At 36.6% G+C, this 22,008-nt stretch overlaps 2 protein-coding genes across 2 annotated transcripts; both read left to right on the plus strand.

The window, feature by feature from the left end:
- On the plus strand, nucleotides 2,682–5,507 carry LOC110269224. The gene is made up of 6 exons (XM_021116916.1): nucleotides 2,682–2,956; nucleotides 3,069–3,559; nucleotides 3,634–3,650; nucleotides 4,493–4,567; nucleotides 4,924–5,007; nucleotides 5,384–5,507. Exons 1-6 carry the CDS (start codon nucleotides 2,686–2,688, stop codon nucleotides 5,505–5,507), a joined length of 1,062 nt encoding a protein of 353 aa, XP_020972575.1. The 5' UTR covers nucleotides 2,682–2,685.
- Nucleotides 5,633–6,647, plus strand: LOC110269225. The gene is made up of 4 exons (XM_021116917.1): nucleotides 5,633–5,695; nucleotides 5,778–6,234; nucleotides 6,344–6,403; nucleotides 6,561–6,647. Exons 2-4 carry the CDS (start codon nucleotides 5,809–5,811, stop codon nucleotides 6,645–6,647), a joined length of 573 nt encoding a protein of 190 aa, XP_020972576.1. The 5' UTR covers nucleotides 5,633–5,695; nucleotides 5,778–5,808.

The following is a 22,008-nucleotide window of genomic DNA, read 5'->3' on the forward strand; positions in this document are numbered from 1 at the left end:
GAAAATCTCACTTTTGTATAATTCACATACTCATGCATCAATTTTTAATTCCATCACATGTGCATTGATCTTTTTATTAAACTTAGCATTGGGGTGATTTTATCCCCTATTCATTTATTTCTTTTCTTTTATCTTTTTTTTTATTATTTTTCTTTTTTTTTATTTGTTTTTTTTCTAAAATAAAAACATAATATATCAATGCATATGGTTTTTCTGATTTCACATGAGCAAGCGCCCAAATTTCCAATATTTGTCAGTAAAAACACAACACATTCTCATCAACCCAAGTTCCCACATTTCTCTACACTTAGTTGACACACACTATCTTAAGCTAACCAAAGATTTAAATCGGGTAATTAATTGTTTTTCTGCTTAAGGCTAGTGATGTGATAATATAAAGAACAAATGGGGATTAGAAAGGCTCAAAGTGGCAAATAAAGGTAAATAAAATGGTGGACTATTTGGGATAAGTGAGCTAATAACAATTGATGGCCTCAATCATATGTATACATGCAAATACACTAAACAATGGACATATAGAATGGAACAAACTATAGATTACAATCATAGAGAAGAAAACACACAAGAATAAAAATTCATGGTTAAATAATGTAACCATATAATTAAGCTTAAAATCTCACAGGGGGTGTGTTCTTAGCTCAAAAATCATGTTCCAAATTAGAATCTTCAAACAAGTTTAACAAGAAAGTTTTAATTAAAATTAGTGAACTACTATAAAATAGGGTCTTGAAAAAGAACTTATCACTCCAACTATGTAGTGGTAGAAGAACATGCACAAAATCAATCAAACATGCAATCAAACATGCAAATGCAACAACTAATTTAACAAGAAAAATTAAAAATTGGTATTGAAATAGGAAATAACTAACCCATGGAAGTCGGTATCGACCTCCCCACACTTAAAGATTGTACAGTCCTCGGTGCATGCTAAGATGTGCAAGTGGACGGGTGGCTCCAACTGACACTTTTTCTCCAAAGAATGTGCGTATGAACTTGTTTGCCACCCCATGTAAAAGTTTTCCATTTCCCTTCTTGATGGCCATCCTGAAAGAAGAGAAAAAGGAAGAAAAGTGACCTAAAAACAAATAAAATATGGTTAGGTTAATGCCAAATAATGAGGGTCTCAATTACATGGTAGCTACAACATGCAAGTGAGAAGACAGTAGAAGCAGATGGCGTATCCATAGTGCAAGAATTGCAACAATAGGAGAGAGAGAGTGGGTAATGAAAGATAGTGTAAGTGCATAGCAATGCAAATGGAATACAAGTATCATAAAAGATTAGCATTGACTTATGAATAATAATACCCAATCAGAATAAAACAAGTCATGAAGAACCAGAATAATGCAAGAGATATTCAACAGTTGAGCAAGAAAATTCAACACCAAAGAAAAAGTATCAAATTTAGAAAAGAAAATGAAAATATGCACAAAAAGGAAAAAAAAAGGGCACGACGCGCGCGCGCGGGTCATGCGTGCGCGTGAAAACGGGCACGACCATGCGACGCGTAAGCGTCTGGCACGCGTACTGTAACATCCCACATTTTTGAAAATCTAAATATAAATAAATTGTGATTTTATCTTGTTAAGTTTAAATTTTGTAATTTTAGAAATTATTTTGTTAGAAATAATTAAATAGATTCGGAGATAGTTTTATTTTGAATCAATTAATATTTTTAAGTAATCTTATTATAATAGAATATTTTGTATAATTTTAGTAATTGAAAAATAAGAAAGAATTGTACAATTTAATTTAAGTAACTTTTATCCTGAAAAAAATTACGATTTATTTTATTAATTTGATATCTTATTTTATAAATTAATTAATTAAGAGTAATTAAATTAGTTTCGGGCCTGCTACACATACAAGCAAAAACGAGTTACAAGTTTTACAAGTTGGCCCAGCCCAAAAAAAATTCACGCGCATGAAGAGGGAGTTAATGGAGCGTAACATTCACGCGCTCCCACTCAAAACGGTTACGTACGCTTCGAGTAATGGCAGACTCTTCCACTTCTTCCACTTCTCAAAGGAATTCGAAGAAAATGCAACCCTTCCGTTTTCGAGCGAAAATCAAAAATCAAAATATACAACTCGTCGCTAAGCTTCGAAACCTCCATCAACATAGCATCAAACTCTCCATCAAGAATCTCCAGCGAAAACAAAGCAACAATACTCAAGGTACGTTACATTACGATTCCTGTATATTTTCCAGATTACGAACTAGGTTTTACTTTTCTTCTACGTTGTTGTTCTAGGTTTTACTGTTATTCTTGCTTCTTTGTTACAATGTTCTTCTACGTTGTTGTTCTATGTTTTACTGCTATTCTTGTTGTTCTAGATCTTCTAGTAACTGATTTTTGGGGGTATATTCCGTAGATTGGGGGTGTATATTGCTTGACCTTGTAATGTTGCTTAATATTGAAGCATGTTTGAGTTATACCTTACTGATATATATGGATGTATCTGAATCATATCTATGGGTGTATCTCACTGTTATCAATGGGTGTATCTGAATCATATCTATGGGTGTATCTTACTGTTATCAATGGGTGTATCTGACTCATATATATGGGTGTATCTTACTGATATCTTTGGGTGTATCTGACTCATATATATAGGTGTATCTTACTGATATCATTGGGTGTATTTTTCATTTCAGAGAAAATGGCAGCAAGAAACCAAACAAAAGACCTTAAGTGTGCCACACATCTCCTAAGTGATAAATTCAGAAACATGACTGAGGAGAAGAAGGCAATTGTGAGGGATCTAGGATTCGGTGGGTTGATGCACATCCCACCACTAAGGGTGCATCACCAACTGTTAAGGGAGCTGGCAAACAACTTCAAACATGGGGAGAACAGACTGGAAACAGGATATGGTTCTTTCAAAATAACCCCAAGAAAGATAAGTCATGCGCTTGGCATCAATGCAACAGGTAACTAGCTCAAAATTATAGGTGTATATTAAGTTGATGCTTGGGTGTATTTAAGTTGATACTTGGGTGTATTTGAACCGACTTTGATACTTTGTTGTTTTCCTTTTTGTAGGAGATCTGTTTCCTCAGAAAGTCGAGTATAAGAAACTTTCTGAGGATGACAAAATAATTTTTAGAAGATTCCAGGGTAAGACCCTCAAAAGTCTTACCGATGAGATGATGGATATCGGCGTTGGTAACGAAGAGGAACGCCTAATGTTCAAGAGGATTTTCATCCTCTATATACAGATGGCGTTCCTTTTGCCAACGACAATAAACAAAATCTCGCCTGTACACCTGGCCCCAATTTTTCAGATGGACAGCATAACGGATCGAAACTGGGGAGGGCATGTTTTGACCTTTATCGTCAAGGGCATAACCGGCTACAAGGAGAAAAAGAAGAAGGCAATTGATGGCTGCCTCTTTGCCCTGATGATAATATACTTTCATCTTTCTAAAAATAAAGGCAAGAAGAGGGCTAAAAGACCACCAAAACCCTGGATTGCCAACTGGAGTAAGGAGCAGTTGGTCGAAAGAATGAATGCAGAAACAGAGGAAATTTTGGTAAGTTGAACATAATATGTTGGGTGTATATTTATTTATCTGAATGCTGCTAAATAAATTATCTGATGTTTCAGGGGATTGTAAACATGGCGCAAACAAAAAAAATAGAGAAAATAAAAAAAAGAGAAAAAAGAAAAAAAAAACAAGAAATCAAAAAAACAAAAAAAAGAAAGGCAAGTTCAACATCCTCTTCGGAGACAGAAACAACTACTGACAGTGACAATTCTACCTCTGAGTCTGAGACTCAAGAAGACTCAGAGGATTCAGCAAGAAAACACCCCAGTAAAAAGGGGAAAAATTAAGTACCATACTTGGGTGTAATTTCTTTTTCGAGTTGGGTGTATTTTGTGGAACCATTTGGGTGTATTTTGTTGATCACGTTGGGTGTATATTGTATATCCAGTTGGGTGTATCTTGTGCATTCATTTGGGTGTATTTTATATCTTTAGTATGTTCTAAATAATGATTGTTTGCCTTACAGAATGGACACCAGAAAAAGAAAGAAGAGTCAAGAGGAGTTAGATTCTGATTCAGAATCTGAATCTGAATCAAGTGATGAGTAATATTCTGAAATTATTACTCCTTTCTTTTGGCTTCATTATAAAGATTTCATGTATTAACTGAAGTGTCTCTTATTAACTTATAGAAGCGAAGAATCATCATTGGCGGAGAAGGAAAAGAAAAAGAAAAAGACAAAAACAACACCAAAAAAGTAAGCACTTCTTTGGATAAATATTCAGTGATAATATTACTTTTATATTTCTAATTCATACTTTTTTTTCCACCCAGAACACAATCAAAAAAGAAAAAAGTTGTTGTAGAGGATTCATCCCCTGAAGAAGATCAATACTTTGATGGGTACAGTACCTCGTTAGCTATATTACCATCTATCATCGTAATTATTTTTGTTAACATCTTCTTTTATGAATGTAGTGAGACATATGAAATATCAAGTGAAGATCTAGATGAATTGCTAAGGGGAATCGTTGAAAAATCTGCTACAGAGGGGTATGTCTTGTTGGGGTGTATATTTCAGATTTTGGTGTGTTTTCTTTGCTAATAATTGTTTCTTGTTTCGCAGGGAGAACGAAGCTGACCTGCGATCGACAGAAGGTCGCTATGTCTCCTCTGAAACGTAAGAAGCTTTATTTAATAAAATCTTGTTATGATGATTTGGGTGTATTTTGTGGAACCATTTGGGTTTTTGTGGATCAAGTTGGGTGTATGTTGTTTATTAAGTTGGGATATTTTGTTTGTTGTGTTGGGTGTATATTGTCCATTCGATTGGTTGTATCTTGTGCATTCATTTGGGTGTATTTTATACCTGTATCTTATTTTGTCTGAATAACATGAAATCTGTTTAGAATACTGGCTGTGAACTTGGGAAGTGATGATCCTTCCTCTCAAGAACACACAGAACATAGTGTAAACCAGCCGTCAAAAAGCATGTAATTTCTCTTTCAAATAACCGTTACTTTTGTTCTTCTATTACCTTCTACTTCTAATTCTGTATATATTTTTTTTAGAAAAAAAAGCCCTTTATTATTTTATTCGAGAAAAAAAAGGCAGGAAAAAAAAGCAAAAACTGCAAGTATGTAAGTTCTCAAAAAACAAAGCCTGTCTTCTTTTTGAATTGTTCGGGTGTATTTTTTGACTTTCTTTGGGTGTATTTTAGGTTGAGTCCGGCTGATTCGAATATGATGGTTGTGAGGGAACAGACACCATCGGAAGTGCTTGCAATGTGAGTTTTCCAAGAATATTTCAACCTTATAACCTTATTATTTTCAAAGGCGTTGTTAACCTTTCATTTTTCTTCTTGTTTAGAGTCCCGATTCAAGTTTTTGTGCCGGCGTCCCAAACAACCACTGTGCCAGAACTTCAAGAAACACCTGAGACAGATTTTGAGCCAACCCCTCTGATACAGATTGAATGGACTACAGAAACGTAAGAAATAGTATTGGGTGTATATTTGTTTAGAGTTTGGGTGTATATTTGCTAACAGTTTGGGTGTATATTGTTCCTGATTAGTTTTTTTCACGCCATGATTAATTTTGTGTAACTGTGAGCACTCCTGAACCCCCCCCCCCAACAACTTCAAGAAACCACACCCACGCTTCCCCCAGCTCCATCTAAAATGTAAGTTGATCAGACTAAAATCAATCTTTGCTTATGATCCGTATATTCTTACTCTTATAATACGTTATACATGATGACGCAGTCATCCAGCCGCAGAAGACGTTGCTGCCCTGATGATGATGGCACGAACAGCATCCTATGTTCCTAAAACAGATCCAGTGCCATCATTCAGCCTTGGCTTGACTGATTCAAGCCAGGAGGGAGCGTCAACGCAGGAGACAGAAAGGGCAAAATCTCCAGAAACTGCAAATTTGCTAGAACAATTAGACGATTTAGTACAAAAAATAGCAAGCAGTGCGGCGAAAGAAAAAAGTAAAAGTCCACAAATTCAAAGGGAGACTGGGGGAGAAAGTTCTGGGAAGTTTGAAACTCCTGAGGGAATAAATCAGATTACGGATGATATGAAAGAAAAGTGCTACATCTGGGGGACACGACTGAAGACTTACGCAGATGGCAGTACTGACGAGTATGACCACATGTGCACTCTGATGGCCCAAGATAATTACATTTTATTTAGAATGCACCTTGCATCCCTCCAGGCATAAAGTTATATAGAATCTGAGGTAATATTAGAATAACATTAATGTTTTACACCAAAGTTTACTGCAATGTTTATTAACATAAATTGTTTTTGGCATATATTTCTAGATTGTATCTGCCATGTGCCACATCCTCAACCGGAAAAATGATAAAAGGTTTCAAGAACAAGTATACTGTCTCCCCCCCGATATTGTGGTAAGTGTTACTTCTACGAATTTTGGGTGTATTTTCTGTATTGATTTGGGTGTATTTTTTACGTTCTATTGGGTGTAAGTTGTGTAGTCATTTGGGTGTATTTAAAGTATTCACTTGGGTGTATTTTCAGTATTTCATTTTTTGTTTCGCAATTGTTGCAGAGCATGGCCCTTTCGAAGCACCCAAAGGGGGAATTCATATCACCGAAAACCAATAAAGAATTCAGGGTGGAAGACTACCCGAGTTTTATTCCCTTCATAGATGCAAAAAAAATAACTTCTCATCCATATGTAAGTTTTCATTTGCTAAATTTGTTAGTACCGTTCTTTACTTATATGCTAAATAAAATAACACACTGTTGAAATGTGGCAATCCTTCAGATTTTTGTACCTGTTTGCTACTCGGGCCATTGGTGGTTATGGGTGATTGATACAAGAAAGCGGAGATGTCATATACTTGACCCGCTACACAAGAAAGCTCCAAGCAATGAGAGAAAGCAGCTTAATAAATTCACTGTAAGTTGCCTCTGTGTTCTTTACTTTAATAGATAGGTCTATTTCAGTTCAATATCAGGTGTATGTATGTTTTGCTTTGGGTGTAATTATGTTCTCCTTTGGGTGTAATTTCTTTGTCGAGTTGGGTGTATTTTGTAGAACCATTTGGGTGTGTTTTGTTGATCAAGTTGGGTGTATGTTGTTTATCAAGTTGGGTGTATTTCGTTAATTAATTGAGCCGGAAAACATTAAAAAGGGGAAGTATGAATGGGATAATTGGAAACAGGTAACTGTCTTTAGAACTATATAACTCTGTATTACTTTACTGAATTAATATTGCTGTTTAAACAGAATATACTTTTTAATTGTAGGAGGAGGTGGACCACTATAGAGTCGAGTATGCTTCACGGATACTATTCAGTGAAATGAATAAAGAGAGAGATCAGGAAATTAAAGAGAGTAATACAATAAGGCTGTCGAAGCCATCCTCTGTATTGAGTCCGTTTTTTCAGATAAATTCTGCTGATATAGAAACTGCGTAATCCAACTGCTAGCTAGTTTGTACATTGAACAAATGCAGTAAAAATTTGCCATTTATAAACAACTTCTATTGAATGAAATTTTTTTTCATAGTTAAACTGTCTGTGATGTTAAAATGTCTGTGCTGTATTCAAAAGTTGTATTACAGGTGGTAAAATATGAAGGAAAACATCAAAGGCATATATAAATGCAAATTATAAACTTTTACACCCAACGCAAGTTTAATAATACACCCAAGATTGCATAAAATATACACCCAAACTGTCTGTGCTGTTAAACTGTCTGTGCTGTATTCAAAATGTATGAATTACAGGTACTAAAATATGAAGAAAAACATCAAATCAAATATACACCCATAACCTTATCCCCTCCTGATGCTTTGAGACTAAAACCCTGAAACCTAAACACTTAAAACCTAAACCCTTACCCCTAACCTGTAAACCCTAAAACACAAATATTATATATATGTATCTATATGTAAAATGTGAATTAACAAAAATACACCCAAAAGAACAGTGCTTTTACACCCATATTCTGTAAAACTATACACCGAAAGAGTTATCCCCTGCTGCTGGTACCCTGAACTGATAATTCATAACATGTCCTTGATATTGACTGGAATTTGAATGCACCGCTGATGCAGCATCAAACAGGTTTATCTGAATATAACACTCACATATTAGCTAAATTATTAATGAGAAAAATAAACTCAATCCCCACAAATTTAAAGAACATTACTTTTACCTCGCTTAAAACTTTCGTTTTCTTCTTCTTTGTGGCATTTGCAATCTGTTTGTCCAACTTTGAACCTAGCCTGTTTTTTGGACGTCCTCTTGTTCGAATCCTTGGCGGGCTTTGAAGCTCGTTAACGGATTCCAAGTTGGCGTCTTTGTGGGATAAAGAAGATGTCCCCTTCCTTTTGGCTTTTAATGATTCCATCTCAGCCATGACGTTATCGTACGCACGGTGCAGAATTGCAGTCAGCTCCTCTGATTCGGATGCAAATTCGCAAATATTTTGCGAACGAAAAACCAATTGGTCGAACCTCTTGCTTCTTGGCTCCATCAGTGGCTCGTCGTGGCTGCTCTTGATGTATGTGTATCGCCTCTTTACCTTCTTGCTCCATCGTTCCAGTATATATCTAGGTGACACTTGGCTTACTTATTCGAAGCTTAACACGCTTAGTGCGTGACGGCACAGTATCCCTCTCGACTCGAATAATAAGCATTGGCATTTTACCTCGGCTACAACTGAGTCGTAAGTAACCACAAACTTGTTGAATATTGAGTTGGAAACTTGTTCTCCGACTTCGTATACTGAATAGCCTAGAGTGGAATTCTTTAATCTGGTGATGCAATTTGCCTTTCCTCTGAATTGCGCTTGGACTTCCCTAAACTTTTGATGAGTGTACGCATCTTGAAACTGAGCTTCAATGGCGGATTTTGTTGCACACGGTATGACTGTATGAAAATCTGCAGCATCTGATTCTCTCTCTGCTTGCTCCCTGCTTCCGAGGCAATTATCGTATTGTTTGACGAACTGAATAAGCGAGCTGTTCCGGGTGATAAACTTGTTAAAAAATGAATGCATGCTCTCGCTCCTTTGTGTGCTTCTCATCCCTGCCCAGAAGTGGTGATCCAGATAGATAGGAACCCATATGTGACGGTCTTCGTAGAGATCTGCATAATACACCCAAACACAGACTGTAAATACACCCGAGAAAACATGCAATTTACACCTCTGCTGCAGATTTTTAACAAACATTACCTGAAAGCCACTTGTTGTCCGCAAGACCAAAATTCAGCAGAAAATCATTCCAATTCCTATTGAATGAGTCTTTGCTATGAGAGTTCCAAACAACTTGTCTCATTTCTTGTTCTATATCGGCATGTCCCTTGTACCCGTTTAATTTGCTTGAAATCTTCTTCATGATGTGCCAAATACACCAACGGTGAATTGTTGTTGGGCATTGATCGGTGAGAAACCCTTTCGGAGCGTTTCCTCCCATGCAACGAAGCCAGCATTCAAATAACCATGTGAATGATTCAATTTCTTCGTTCTTCATCAAAGAGCATCCGAGAAGTGTTGACTGACCGTGATGATTCACCCCGACAAAAGAACCACAGACCAAATTATACCTGAAACAAATTACCATAGTCCAGAATGCAAAATCATTAGGTACACCCCAACAAATGCTTCGTATACACCCAATGAAACTGCCAATATACACCTCTGCTGCGGATTCATAAAAATACATTAATTTAGCATCACAAACAGGGGTAGTTTGTTACTTGTTTGTATTGTAGGTGGTGTCGAATGAAATGATGTCTCCGAAATACTCAAAGGCAGCTCTGCTTCTTGCATCGGCCCAAAAAGCCAGCTTAATCGATTGATCCTCCTCGAGTTCGAGCTTAAAAAAGAAATTCGGATTCTTCTCTTTCATTCTTAACAAATATTTCCCGAATTCCTTTGCATCTTCTTGTTCGAAAACATTCCGCACTTCCCTGGTAATGTAATTCCTCACGTCCTTTTCGATAAAATTTAACTCGCGGTGACCCCCGACAGCCGCAACAAATGATTGGTAGGTTTTACTTGGTCTAATACCGGCCTCCTCGTTATTCTCTATTGTACGACGAATGGACATGCTTAGTTTCCTGTGCTGTTTGAGCATCTCTGCTTTACTTGGACAGCAGGGGTCTGAATGATCCAGCACAACCTTTGAAATGATCCAAGCACCGACATCATTCAATGTGTGTATATAAATTCTTGCAGGACTGTTTAAACCGGCTGTTGGATTGGTCTTCTCGGTCGGAGATATTTTAGATTTCCATTTTCCCTCTCTGCTACATGTAATCAGTTGATTCTTAATCTCGTTTCCCTTCCTATTTGTGCTCCGAACTCTTGTAGAGAAACCTGCAGCCTTGGCGTAGTTCCTGTAAAATTTTCCAGCATCTTCAAGGGTGGTAAAGGTCATTCCAACCTTCGGAACAAGCTGGTCATCAACAACCGAGAGAGGCTACAGAATACACCATGTCAAAAACTGTAAATACACCCATAGATACGATTCAAATACACCCAATCATGTCTGATATGATACACCGGAACCGCAACAACTCAACTAAAATGACAATAACAGCCATAAATTGTAAATACACAGGCTGCAGAATACACCATGTCAAAAACTAAAAACACACCCAATCATGTCTGATATAATACACCTGAACAACAACAACTCAATTAAAATAACAAAAAAGCAGTAAAGTGTAAATACACCCACATTTCTAGCAAAAATACACCCAAAAAAGGTCTGATCTACACCCGAGCGTCTGATATAAATTCCAGATAATTAATCAAAACTAATACATTACATTCAAACCTCAGGAACTTCGTTAGATTCACATTCATAGTCCACTTCGCCTGGATTCAGCTGACAATCTGAGGTTGAATCATCCATTATCTTCAAAAACGAATTCAAACTTTGATTTCAGAAATCGAATAGAAAACGAAGATGGAGTTGCAGAGAGAGAAACTAACGTAAATGACAAAGAACATACCAGTGAGAAAGGAGTAGAGAAGAACGATCGAGAAGAAGGAGGAAGAGGAGCGAGAAGAGGAACGACCAAATCTGAAAATAAGGAAAACGAAAAAGGAAACAGATCTTTTAAATTTGGTAGCTATATATACGCATGATATTTATAGAGCGCGTGTATTCCACGTATGTGTAGCAGCGCATTTTTTGGGTTTATTACTTAATGAACTTGTAAAGCATACAAGCCCTAATGGCTTATATGCATAGCTTTTCTGATTAGTTTTATTAATATTTGGAGTTTAAGTTAATTAATATTCTTTTGTAATTTTTTTAATTGGTTATTTCATATGCTTTGGAAATAAAATTTAGTAATAGAAGTGTTATATATTTAATTTAAGTAATTTCTATTATGAATGAATTATGGTTTATTTTATTAGTTTGAGCTTTTAGAGATTAATTTATTAAAAATAATTAAATGGATTTTTATAAATACTTAAAGTTTAAGTAATTTATTATAATTAGATATTTTGTAAATTGAAATTAAAGTTTCGGTGATAGAAAAATAATAAAAAATAATATCATTTAATTTGAATAATTAGTATTGAATTTAAACTATATTTTATAAAAATATGATTAATATGCTTATTTTATAATTTAAATTATAAATAATTAATTTAACTTAGTAATATGTTGATAAATAATGTTCTTAAATATTCTTAAAAGAGTATATTTGGTTTTAAAATTACTCTACCTTCCAATTTTATCAAAATATTTATTCATATCTCTCCATATTCTTTTATAAAATCCTAATTTCTAACCCTAAATCCCAAAATCCCCAAATTCATTCATTCAGAAACCCTAATTTCCCCAATTCCTAACCCTAATAACTGTAGCCTCACCTTCCTTCACGTAACAAACACATACACACGTAGAGGTAGAAATGAGAGATGGAGATCCTAGATCCAGAGAGTGAGGGAGCTGCGAGGAAGAAGAGAAGGAGAAGGGCGTGGCGTCGCCGGTTGGGTACCACTGCCGTTCAACTCGTCGTCGCGCCGCCCACGTCGAGCTCGTTCCGTCACCATGTCGCGGAAGAGGGATTTCCGCCCGGGGTTGCGAAAGAGGGATTGCCGCCCGGGGTCGCGCCGTTCGTGGAGCTTGCCGCCGTCGCCGTTCTAGCTACTGCTGCCGCCACACTCCACGCCATTGCCATCGTCATTCGCGGAGGAAGAGGAAGCAAGTGCGCCAGAGGAGAGCGAGAGAGACCGAAGCTGCGAGGGAGAGGAAGTGACGCACGAAGCTGCCGCAGGAACTGCGAGCCAGAAGAGCCACTGACGTTGCCATTGTAGCCATCACCATCACCGTGAGTGAAGTCCGCCGCTGGTACTAATAGAGACTGCCGAAGTTACTGTTTTGACTCTGATGTAATTCATCCTTGTCCTGCTCACGGTTGTCCTCTGTTCTTCCTCTGCTTTTGATTTTCGCAGTTACCTGAATCTCTGCCGCCGTGGGTATTGCCGTAGGAGTCGTTGGGAACTAATGTTGGAGCTGCCCTTGATGATTCTGATGCTGCTGCGTAGGTTCGGAGCTGCTGTGTTGTTGCCGGACGAATGGAACTCATAAAAAAAATGTTATTGAGGCTGATGTTTGGTTTGATGGCGTTGTTAACGCGACACTGAGGTAGGGGGTTTAACTTAAATGATTTTTAATTTTAGAATTTCCATAAAGTTTATTGAATAACTGCAAATAAATTTAATAGCTGAGTAATTGATTGATTATGTGAATATAGAATTGTGGCTGAAATTGTGACTGGAATGGCTGAGATTGTGATTTGAAATTGTTGATTAGTGATATTGATTGATTATGTAGATTGGGAATTGTTTGATGACCAATTGTTGAAAATTTCTGAATTTTAATGGATTATGTTGGATTTGTTGCTGTTGAGCTATTATTTGATATATTGTAATGTTAATGAACTTGGTTGGTGGTTGATTTGGAACTGATTTTGAGGGGTATTGAAGGGTTGGATTTTGAATACTAAATGGTTTGCTGGAAATCAGATTCTCTTAAAATTAAACGGCAACTTTGAAAGTGATTTAGTAACTCTATAGTGACTGAAATGATAAGAATTTAAATGTTAAGTAAATTATATTAATTATAATTGTGAAAATTCAATTTTTAAGGTTTCGTATCTACTAGAGAATTAGTTATGATTTTTCAAAGTTGAACTCTAAAATCTGATTTTCTGCATAATTTTAAACGAAGTCAGAAACTTTGAAAAGCTATAACTAATTATGTAATGATCGGAATTGCATGAGACTAAGTCTGGGTTAAACATAGGAATATAAGGAACTAAACTGAAAAATTTGAGACCTTTTTGTTAACCATACAATTTATGGCAAATTTTAAAAGTTGGGTTGGTAAATCTGTCCTGCAGTAGAAAAGGTCAAACAGGGCAACAACTTGTGTGTCTTGCTGCAACTTCTACGAGCTGAGTTTTGGAGCGAAAATAATTTTGCTATAAAACTTGATTAATTTGGTTTATTTCTCTAAAACTTCAGAATTTTAGGAGTTAAGGATTGGGAGTTGTGAATTTTTGAATATTGGTGGTCAAAGCTGAAAAGAAACAGATTTCAGCAAGCTATGCATCAACTTCCAATGCTTGTAACTCTTAGAATTAAATAGCAATTGGGTTGCAACCAAGATAAACTTGTTTCTGGATGAGTTAGGAGTTTCAAAACCAAAATTTAGCTTAATTGGAGTTTTGTAATAAGAGTTATTCAAATTGGAAAGTACTAAGCTTGTTGGTTTCTAAAACAGATTCTGACTTATTTTTACTTAACTTCCATGTTATGTAACTTCTTCATTAAAACTGGTATTAACTCAAAACTAATTGAGAAAGAAACCCAGATGAGTGAAGTTAAATTATATTAATTTTTAAAGTCATTGGATTTAACTTGGATTTTATATTGAATTTTGAATATCACATGCTGCTGTTGTTTTTCTGGTTTTACGCACTGCAGAGCAGTCACGGTTTTTTCTTTATTCCTAAGGCTAGAGAAAATAGAAAATTATGATCTTTAGTTTGTTAGAAAGCTTATTTCAAGATGAACGCCTAGACATAAAGTTTGTGCAATTCCGAGTTTATTTGCTATATTAAAAACAAAAAAGAAGATAGAGTGTTGAGAATGTCTGACATAAAGCTTATTGTATGATTATCTGTTGCTTGAGGCAACCCAAGAGATATTTGTTTATTTGTTTGTTGCTTGAAGCAACCCAAGAGATATTTGTTTGTTCCTTGAAGCAACCCAAGAGATATTGTTTGCTTATTTGTTGCTTAATGCAACTCAAGAGATAATATTTATTTATCTGTTGCTTAAAGCAACGCAAGAGCTTCTATAGGGAAACTAGGATACCTACAGCAATTTTCCATTCCCAAGAGTATATTTTTCGCAAGTAGAAAGCAGAGGTTGTCTCAATAGAGCTGCTAATAATTATATGCGCATTTATTTGAATGGAAGATCGTATTCGGGAAATCGTGAACTCATGACCGGATAAATGTCGGGAATGCAGGTGCTAATCGACACATGAGCTCATGGCCTGCACTAGGACTAGACATCCATCATATGCATCTATGTGACATTGTTTGGGTGTGTATATTGTAATTAGTTTGCCTAAGTGAATAATTCTGTTTAACTGCTAATTGCTATACTTGATGTAATTGCTCTTGATTGTGTTTGAACCTCATTACCTGTGTTTGTAACTGATTGTTTGGATTGTGGTGATTGGATGTTGATTGAGTTGTTTGGGCCTGAGGCCGTGACTAGTACGTTTGAGGTCTAGTTCTGTATAAAGTATCTGACTGGTTCAGCATAGACTTAATGAACCTATGCTTGGAGCAGGATGATCATTTATACCGCGTAGGTAACTTCTTTTATGTTATGGTCTAGTAAAGTATGAAAAATCAAACTGGTTTAGCATAGACTTAATGAACCTATGCTTGGAACATGTTGGTCATTCATACAGCCTAGGAAACTTTTAAGAGTTTTATAAAGAAAATATGGGTCTAGGATTTTGAATAATTAACTACTGCTTTTAATGAAGGTTAATTTTCTTTTAGATGTCTCTGAATGAAATTAACTATTTGCGCTTTATTCTTTACTTTCACGGCATTCTCGACCTCTACTGAGAACATGTGGTTTGGTTGTCACCCCCAAATTTTCCACCCTTCCAGTGACACAGGTTTGAAGATGCAATATGAAGCTGCAAGCGATTAGTAGGCTTTCTTTATGGTTTTAATTGCTTTCATAGAGTCCTGTCGCTCTTGTCCTTTGAGGTTTTATTTTAACAGAGGGGTAGTGTATTTGGGTTTATATGACTTCTTATGTATAAGAATTACTATTAATAATACTTATATGATTGTTATTATTATTTGCAATGTTTATCCTTGATACATGTCTTTAATGAATAAAAACAAAATTTTCTGACATTTTCTTAAAACTGAAACGCGAAATCAATACAAAGGCTCACTAATTAAGTAGTTAATATTAGAAAAGGTCACGTAACATTCTTTCTAGTAGAAATACCCTGACTTAAGCAAGGTATTTTGCTGGAAGGGATGTTACACGTACGCTTGGGTGGTCTGAAAGCGAAATAACGTGCATGCGTTAGGGACACGTACGCGTGGATGATTTTGTGCCTCTAGCACAGTGCCAGCCCCAGACCATCACAACTCTCTGTTCAGCACGCTATTTACGCCGATTGCCATATCCATGCGTACGTGTGGATTTCCCAGGTTGCAAGTGACGCGTACGCCTCTAGCACAACAGCCGCACGATTCCATCACAACTTTCTTTTGTTGGATAGAATAGCAAAATGTGGAATCGACGCCCACGCGTGGCCAGCGCGCACGCGTGGGTTGCCTCTTTTTTTTTCATAAATGAGCTACCAAAACAATACTAAACATGATTAAGCAAATAAAACCATAATTTAAACTAAATAACCATAAGTGAAAATAAAAATTCGATTTATTACCTATGTAAACAAAAGAGAAATTAGAAAGAATATACTATGGTGGGTGTCTCCCACCTAGCACTTTTGGTTAAAGTCCTTAAGTTGGACATTTGGTGAGCTCCTTGTCATGGTGGCTTGTGCTTGAACTCATGCTAAAACTTCCACCAACGCTTGGACTTCCAATAAGCTTCAACATCTCCAAATAAATTCACCAAGCCTTGATGAAGTTCTCCACAAGCTTTGAGCTCCCAAAGTTGATCCTCATGTATTCCCAGATCCCAAATCTTGTTTCTACACACATCTTTAAGTTGATCATCATGATTCCATCCGGGTGGTTTAGTCTTGGAATTCTCATTTAAGCACCCAAACATCCTCCTAGACCCAATCAATTGAGAATTGTACAAACCCTTACAATTAGGCCTTGAGCCTCCAACCATAACGAGCCTAGGATGGTGTTTCCAACTGCTAACCATATCCCTTTTACTCTTAAAACCACAAATAGCTTTAAGTTGTCCATCTGTTTCAAGCAAATCATACTCAAGTGGGAAAGCAAAGGTTAGGGATAAGAATTTTACCCACTTGAATATTGTGTTGGATGGTAATGGCTTGGGGGAAGGTATTTCCAGTGGCAGCCTTGCCAATGTATGCTTCACTCCCTTGGGCTCCTCTTTGATGATCTCCACCTCTTGAAAAGCTTCTGCAATATTAACCTCTTCCTCTAGTTCAATGGGAGAGGGTTCAATTGTAGGTAAAAACTCATTAATTATTGAACCCATCTCATGATCAACCTCCTCCAACTCTTTAACCATGACATGCCTTAGAGGTTGTACACCCTCCTCAACATCAATTTCAAGCTTCTTGGAGGGAGGTTCTATGAATGGAGGTTCCCATGGGGGTTCCGCATCTCCTAAGTCCTCAACCATTTCCTCTTCTTCAATAATTTCGGCTTTCTCCACTTGCTCTAGTACAAAATCTAACTCCTCCTTGATAACTTCCACTTCTTGACAACTTTCTTCAATTCCCCCTAATTCTTCAGCTACTTCTTCATCTTCAAGGGTCTCTCCTACCTCCACTTTTTGGGCCTCCTCTTGCTTCTCTTGAAGTAGGTATACGTGAAGCCGATCCATTACTTCCCTAAGACAATCATTTCTCTCTTGTTCCATGTCAATAGCATAATTGGGATCTTGTTGCTCTTGGATTGATGGACATGGGTGAAAAGTAAGTGCACTAGAGCTTGAAGATTGAGTATTGGGTATTGGGTGTAAAGGATGGATCCATACGGGATATAAGAGCTTGGAGGGTAGAAGTGAGACCGGTGAAAGTAGAGATGAGTGTGGTCTGAAGCTCCTGTTGCCCTTGACGAATAACACTAAAGGTATCATCTATGGGAGCTTGGAATGGCTCTTGCTCATAGTAAGTTGGAGGAGGTTGTTGCCAAGAGGGTTGATCAAATTCTTGTGGCTCCTCCCATCTCTGGTTGTCCCAACCTGGATGCATGTACTCATTATATCTTTCATTCCCTACAACATAATTTGAACCAAACTCATAGCCAAAGGGATGAGAATTCGTAGTAGCAAATAAAAACAAAAACTAATAATAATTAACGAAAATAAACTCCTAAAACTAGAAACACTAACAAAGAAACGAAAAAAGCAAAATTATTCACAATATTCACAATAACCAATAATAAGGCACACATTTAAAATTTTGTCAAGCAACGGGTGCCATTTTGATGAATGGATTTTTGTTAGTAAAGACTTTCACAATAAATTCTCGTTGCTAGTATAGTTTCTAAACCAATAAAGAATCCTTTCATACAAAAATTTGGTGTCACAAGTAACAAACCCCTATAAAAATAATAACCGAAGTATTCAAACCTTGGGTCGTCTCTCAAGGAATTGCAGGGAAGTGTATCTATTATTATTTATGGAAAAGTATCTTTTTGGGTTTTTAAATGTTGAACAAGGAATGTAAATAACAAGAAAATAAAATAACAATTAAGAAAAGTCTTAGCAAGGATTGATAATTGGAATTCCTATCCTCATTATCTTCTGCAATTGTGACATCAATTGTCCATTGCTCCCACTTAGTTAACCTCTAATTATGAAGGAAAGTCAAGTGGATAAATCAATTTGATTTCTCAAGTCCTAGTCAACTCCTAAGGAAAGACTAGCTTTAGAGAGATTCAAATCAACTAGCAACTTTCAATTATCAATCAACAAAGGAGTTTGATAACTCAAGAGTCTCTAATTACTCAATCTTAGCTAAGAACATAAAAAGCTAGTTTAAAATCCAACCAAGCATTTCATCAAACACTTGATGGGCACAAAGTAAAAGCATAGAAAAATAATAGAGAATGTAAAATCTAAAACATACAATTGCAAGCATCAATGATAACAAATAAAGGAAGAAGCAATAAACATGAAATACCTCAAATTGCATAAAAAGGAAAATCAAATCTAACATGAGAATTCATAAACAAAATTGACAATATAAAGTAATCAATAAAGAAAATAAATAAACTAGAATGCTAGAACAAATGAGAGTAGAAGAGAAACTAAATTAAAATAAAATAGAAATCTGAATTTGAGAAGAATTAAAGCTAAGAATCCTAAAACCTAGAGAGAGGATAGAGCCTCTCTCTATAGAAAACTACATCTAAAACCTAAAATTATGTGCATGAAAGTTGTATGAATGAATCAATGTGATTCCCCCACTCTGCAGTCTCTAATCTGTGTTTTCTGGGCCGAAAACTGGGTCCAAACTCAGTCCAAAATCACCCCCAGCGTTTTCTATGATTTCTGCACGTGACGCATGTCACGGGTACGCATCCGTCATGCGTACGCGTCGATGGTCTTCTTTACGTGCCACGCGTATGCGTCAGGTACGTGCATGCGTCGCTATGGAATGCGCCAAGTCACGCGCACGCGTCAGGTGCGCGCGCGCGTCGTTCTTCGCTGGTCAGCTCTTTAGTTTCTTGTGTCCCTTCCACTTTTGCAAGCTTTCTTTCCATCCTCTAAGCCATTCCTGCCCTATAAATCCTGAAATCACCTAACACACAGATCACGGCATCGAATGGTAACAAGAGAGGATTAAAATTAGTAATTTAAGGCCAAAGAAGCATGTTTTCAATCAAAGCACAGAATTAGGAAGGAAAATGTAAAACATGCAATTTATATGCTTAAGTGTGAGAATAATGGATAAAATCCACTCAATTTTTTAGCATAAAATGTACCACGAAATAGTGGTGCATCATATTCACTAATTGAACTAATGAGAGCTAGAGTCAATGGCTACCAACTATCAATCACTTGGACATTAGTGACTCAAAAATTCTTAAGTTACCTTCCCAAGTGATGAGCGGATAATTTATACGCTTTTTGGCATTGTTTTTAGTATGTTTTTAGTAGAATCTAGTTACTTTTAGTGATGTTTTCATTAGTTTTTATGTTAAATTCACATTTCTGGACTTTACTATGAGTTTGTGTGTTTTTCTGTGATTTCAGGTATTTTCTGGCTGAAATTGAGGGACTTGAGCAAAAATCAGATTCAGAGGTTGAAGAAGGACTGCTGATGCTGTTGGATTCTGACCTCCCTGCACTCAAAATGGATTTTCTGGAGCTACAGAACTCAAAATGGCGCGCTTCTAATTGCGTTGGAAAGTAGACATCCAGGGCTTTCCAGAAATTTATAATAGTCCATACTTTGCCCAAGTTTAGACGATTCAAACTGGCGTTCAACGCCAGCTCTCTGCCCAATTCTGGCGTCCAGCGCCAGAAACAAGTTGCAAAGTGGAGTTCAACGCCCAAACTGGCACAAAAGCTGGCGTTCAACTCCAAAAAGAGCCTCTGCACGTGGAACATTCAAGCTCAGCCCAAGCACACACCAAGTGGGCCCCGGAAGTGGATTTATGCATCAATTACTTACTTTTGTAAACCCTAGTAACTAGTTTAGTATAAATAGGTCTTTTTACTATTGTATTAGACATCCTGGATTGTATTTTGATCCTGTGATCTCGTTTTGGGGGCTGGCCATTCGGCCATGCCTGGACCTTTCACTTATGTATTTTCAAACGGTAGAGTCTCTACACTCCATAGATTAAGGTATGGAGCTCTGCTGTTCCTCAAAGATTAATGCAAAGTACTACTGTTTTCTATTCAATTCATCTTATTTCGCATCTAAGATATTCATTCGCACTTCAACCTGAATGTGATGAACGTGACAATCATCATCATTCCCTATGAACGCGTGCTTGACAACCACTTCCGTTCTACATTAGATTGAATGAGTATCTCTTAGATCTCTTAATCAGAATCTTCGTGGTATAAGCTAGATTGATGGCGGCATTCATGAGAGTCCGGAAAGTCTAAACCTTGTCCGTGGTATTCCGAGTAGGACTCTGGGATTGAATGACTGTGACGAACTTCAAACTCGCAAGTGCTGGGCGTAGTGACAGACGTAAAAGGATAGTAAATTCTATTCCAGTATGATCGAGAACCTTAAAGATGATTAGCCATGCAATGACAGCGCATCGGACCATTTTCACAGAGAGGAATAGGATGCAACCATCGACAAGGGTGATGCCTCCAGACGATTAGCCGTGCTGTGACAGAGCATTTGAACCATTTTCCCCAGAGGATTGAAAGTAGCCATTGGCACCGGTGACATCCTTACAAAAAGCCAGCCATAGAAAGGAGTAAGACTGATTGGATGAAAACAGCAAGAAAGCAGAGGTTCAGAGGAACGAAAGCATCTCTATGCGCTTATCTGAAATTCTCACCAATGATTTACATAAGTATTTCTATCCTTACTATATTATCCTTTTTCGAAAACTCCATAATTATTTTATATCCGCCTGACTGAGATTTACAAGGTGACCATAGCTTGCTTCATACCAACAATCTCCGTGGGATCGACCCTTACTCACGTAAGGTTTATTACTTGGACGACCCAGTGCACTTGCTGGTTAGTTGTATCGAAGTTGTGACAAATTATGAATTGAGATTAGAGCACCAATTTTTTGGAGCCATTACCAGAGATCACAATTTTGTGCACCAAGTTTTTGGCGCCGTTGCCGGGGATTGTTCGAGTTTGGACAACTGACGGTTCATCTTGTTGCTCAGATTGGGTAACTTTCTTTTCGTTTTCTTTTCAAAAATTTTTCAAAAAATTTTCAAAAATCTTTCAAAAATTTCTTCTTTGTTTTCGAAAAAAATTTTAAAATAAAAATGTTTTCAAAAATATATTTTTCTTCAGAATTTCTAAGAATGAATTCTAGTGTTTCATGAAGCATGTTGAAGCCTGGCTGGCTGTAAAGCCATGTCTAAATTCTTTTGGACAGAGGTTTCACTTATACTCAAGAGAAGAGCTTCTTTGTCTTTCTTAGCAAATTAGCTGATGCATGTAATAGCATACTAAAGCTTGGCTGGCTATTAAGCCATGCCTGACCCTTTGATTGGAGCTTTAGACTAAAGAGCATAAGATTCCTGGAATTCATATTAAAAATTTTGGAATCCTTATTTTTTTTTTCAAAATGATTTTTGAAAAAAAAAATTAAAAGAAAATACAAAAAAAAAAATCAAAAAATCATAAAAATAAAAAATATTTCATGTTTCTTGTTTGAGTCTTGAGTCAAGTTGAAAGTTTGGTGTCAATTGCATATTCATCTTGCATTTTTCGAAAATTCATGCATTCATAGTGTTCTTCATGATCTTCAAGTTGTTCTTGGTAAGTCTTCTTGTTTGATCTTGATGATTTTTTGTTTTGTGTTGTATGGTGTTTTTCATATGCATTCTTGAATTCTTAGTGCCTAAGCATTAAAGATTTCTAAGTTTGGTGTCATGCATGTTTTCTTTGCAATAAAAATTTTTCAAAAATATGTTATTGGTGTTCATCTTGACATTCAAAGTGTTCTTGGTGTTCATCTTGACATTCATAGCATTCTTGCATACATCCATTGTTTTGATCCAAAATTTTCATGCATTGAGTCTTTTTCATGTTTTTTC

The sequence above is a fragment of the Arachis ipaensis genome, chromosome B02 (genome assembly GCF_000816755.2).
Source record: "Arachis ipaensis cultivar K30076 chromosome B02, Araip1.1, whole genome shotgun sequence".
In the NCBI taxonomy this organism is placed as follows: Eukaryota; Viridiplantae; Streptophyta; class Magnoliopsida; order Fabales; family Fabaceae; genus Arachis; species Arachis ipaensis.

Excerpts from the sequence above, each read along its gene's own strand:
- LOC110269224 (XM_021116916.1), top strand. The coding sequence starts at position 2,686 with ATGGCAGCAAGAAACCAAACAAAAGACCTTAAGTGTGCCACACATCTC. Across the intron at positions 2,957-3,068 it reads GCTTGGCATCAATGCAACAG|GAGATCTGTTTCCTCAGAAA; the intron begins GTAACTAGCTCA and ends TCCTTTTTGTAG. Across the intron at positions 4,568-4,923 it reads GAAAAATCTGCTACAGAGGG|AATACTGGCTGTGAACTTGG; the intron begins GTATGTCTTGTT and ends AAATCTGTTTAG.
- LOC110269225 (XM_021116917.1), top strand. The coding sequence starts at position 5,809 with ATGATGATGGCACGAACAGCATCCTATGTTCCTAAAACAGATCCAGTG. Across the intron at positions 6,235-6,343 it reads TGCACCTTGCATCCCTCCAG|ATTGTATCTGCCATGTGCCA; the intron begins GCATAAAGTTAT and ends ATATATTTCTAG. Across the intron at positions 6,404-6,560 it reads ATAAAAGGTTTCAAGAACAA|TATTTCATTTTTTGTTTCGC; the intron begins GTATACTGTCTC and ends GTGTATTTTCAG.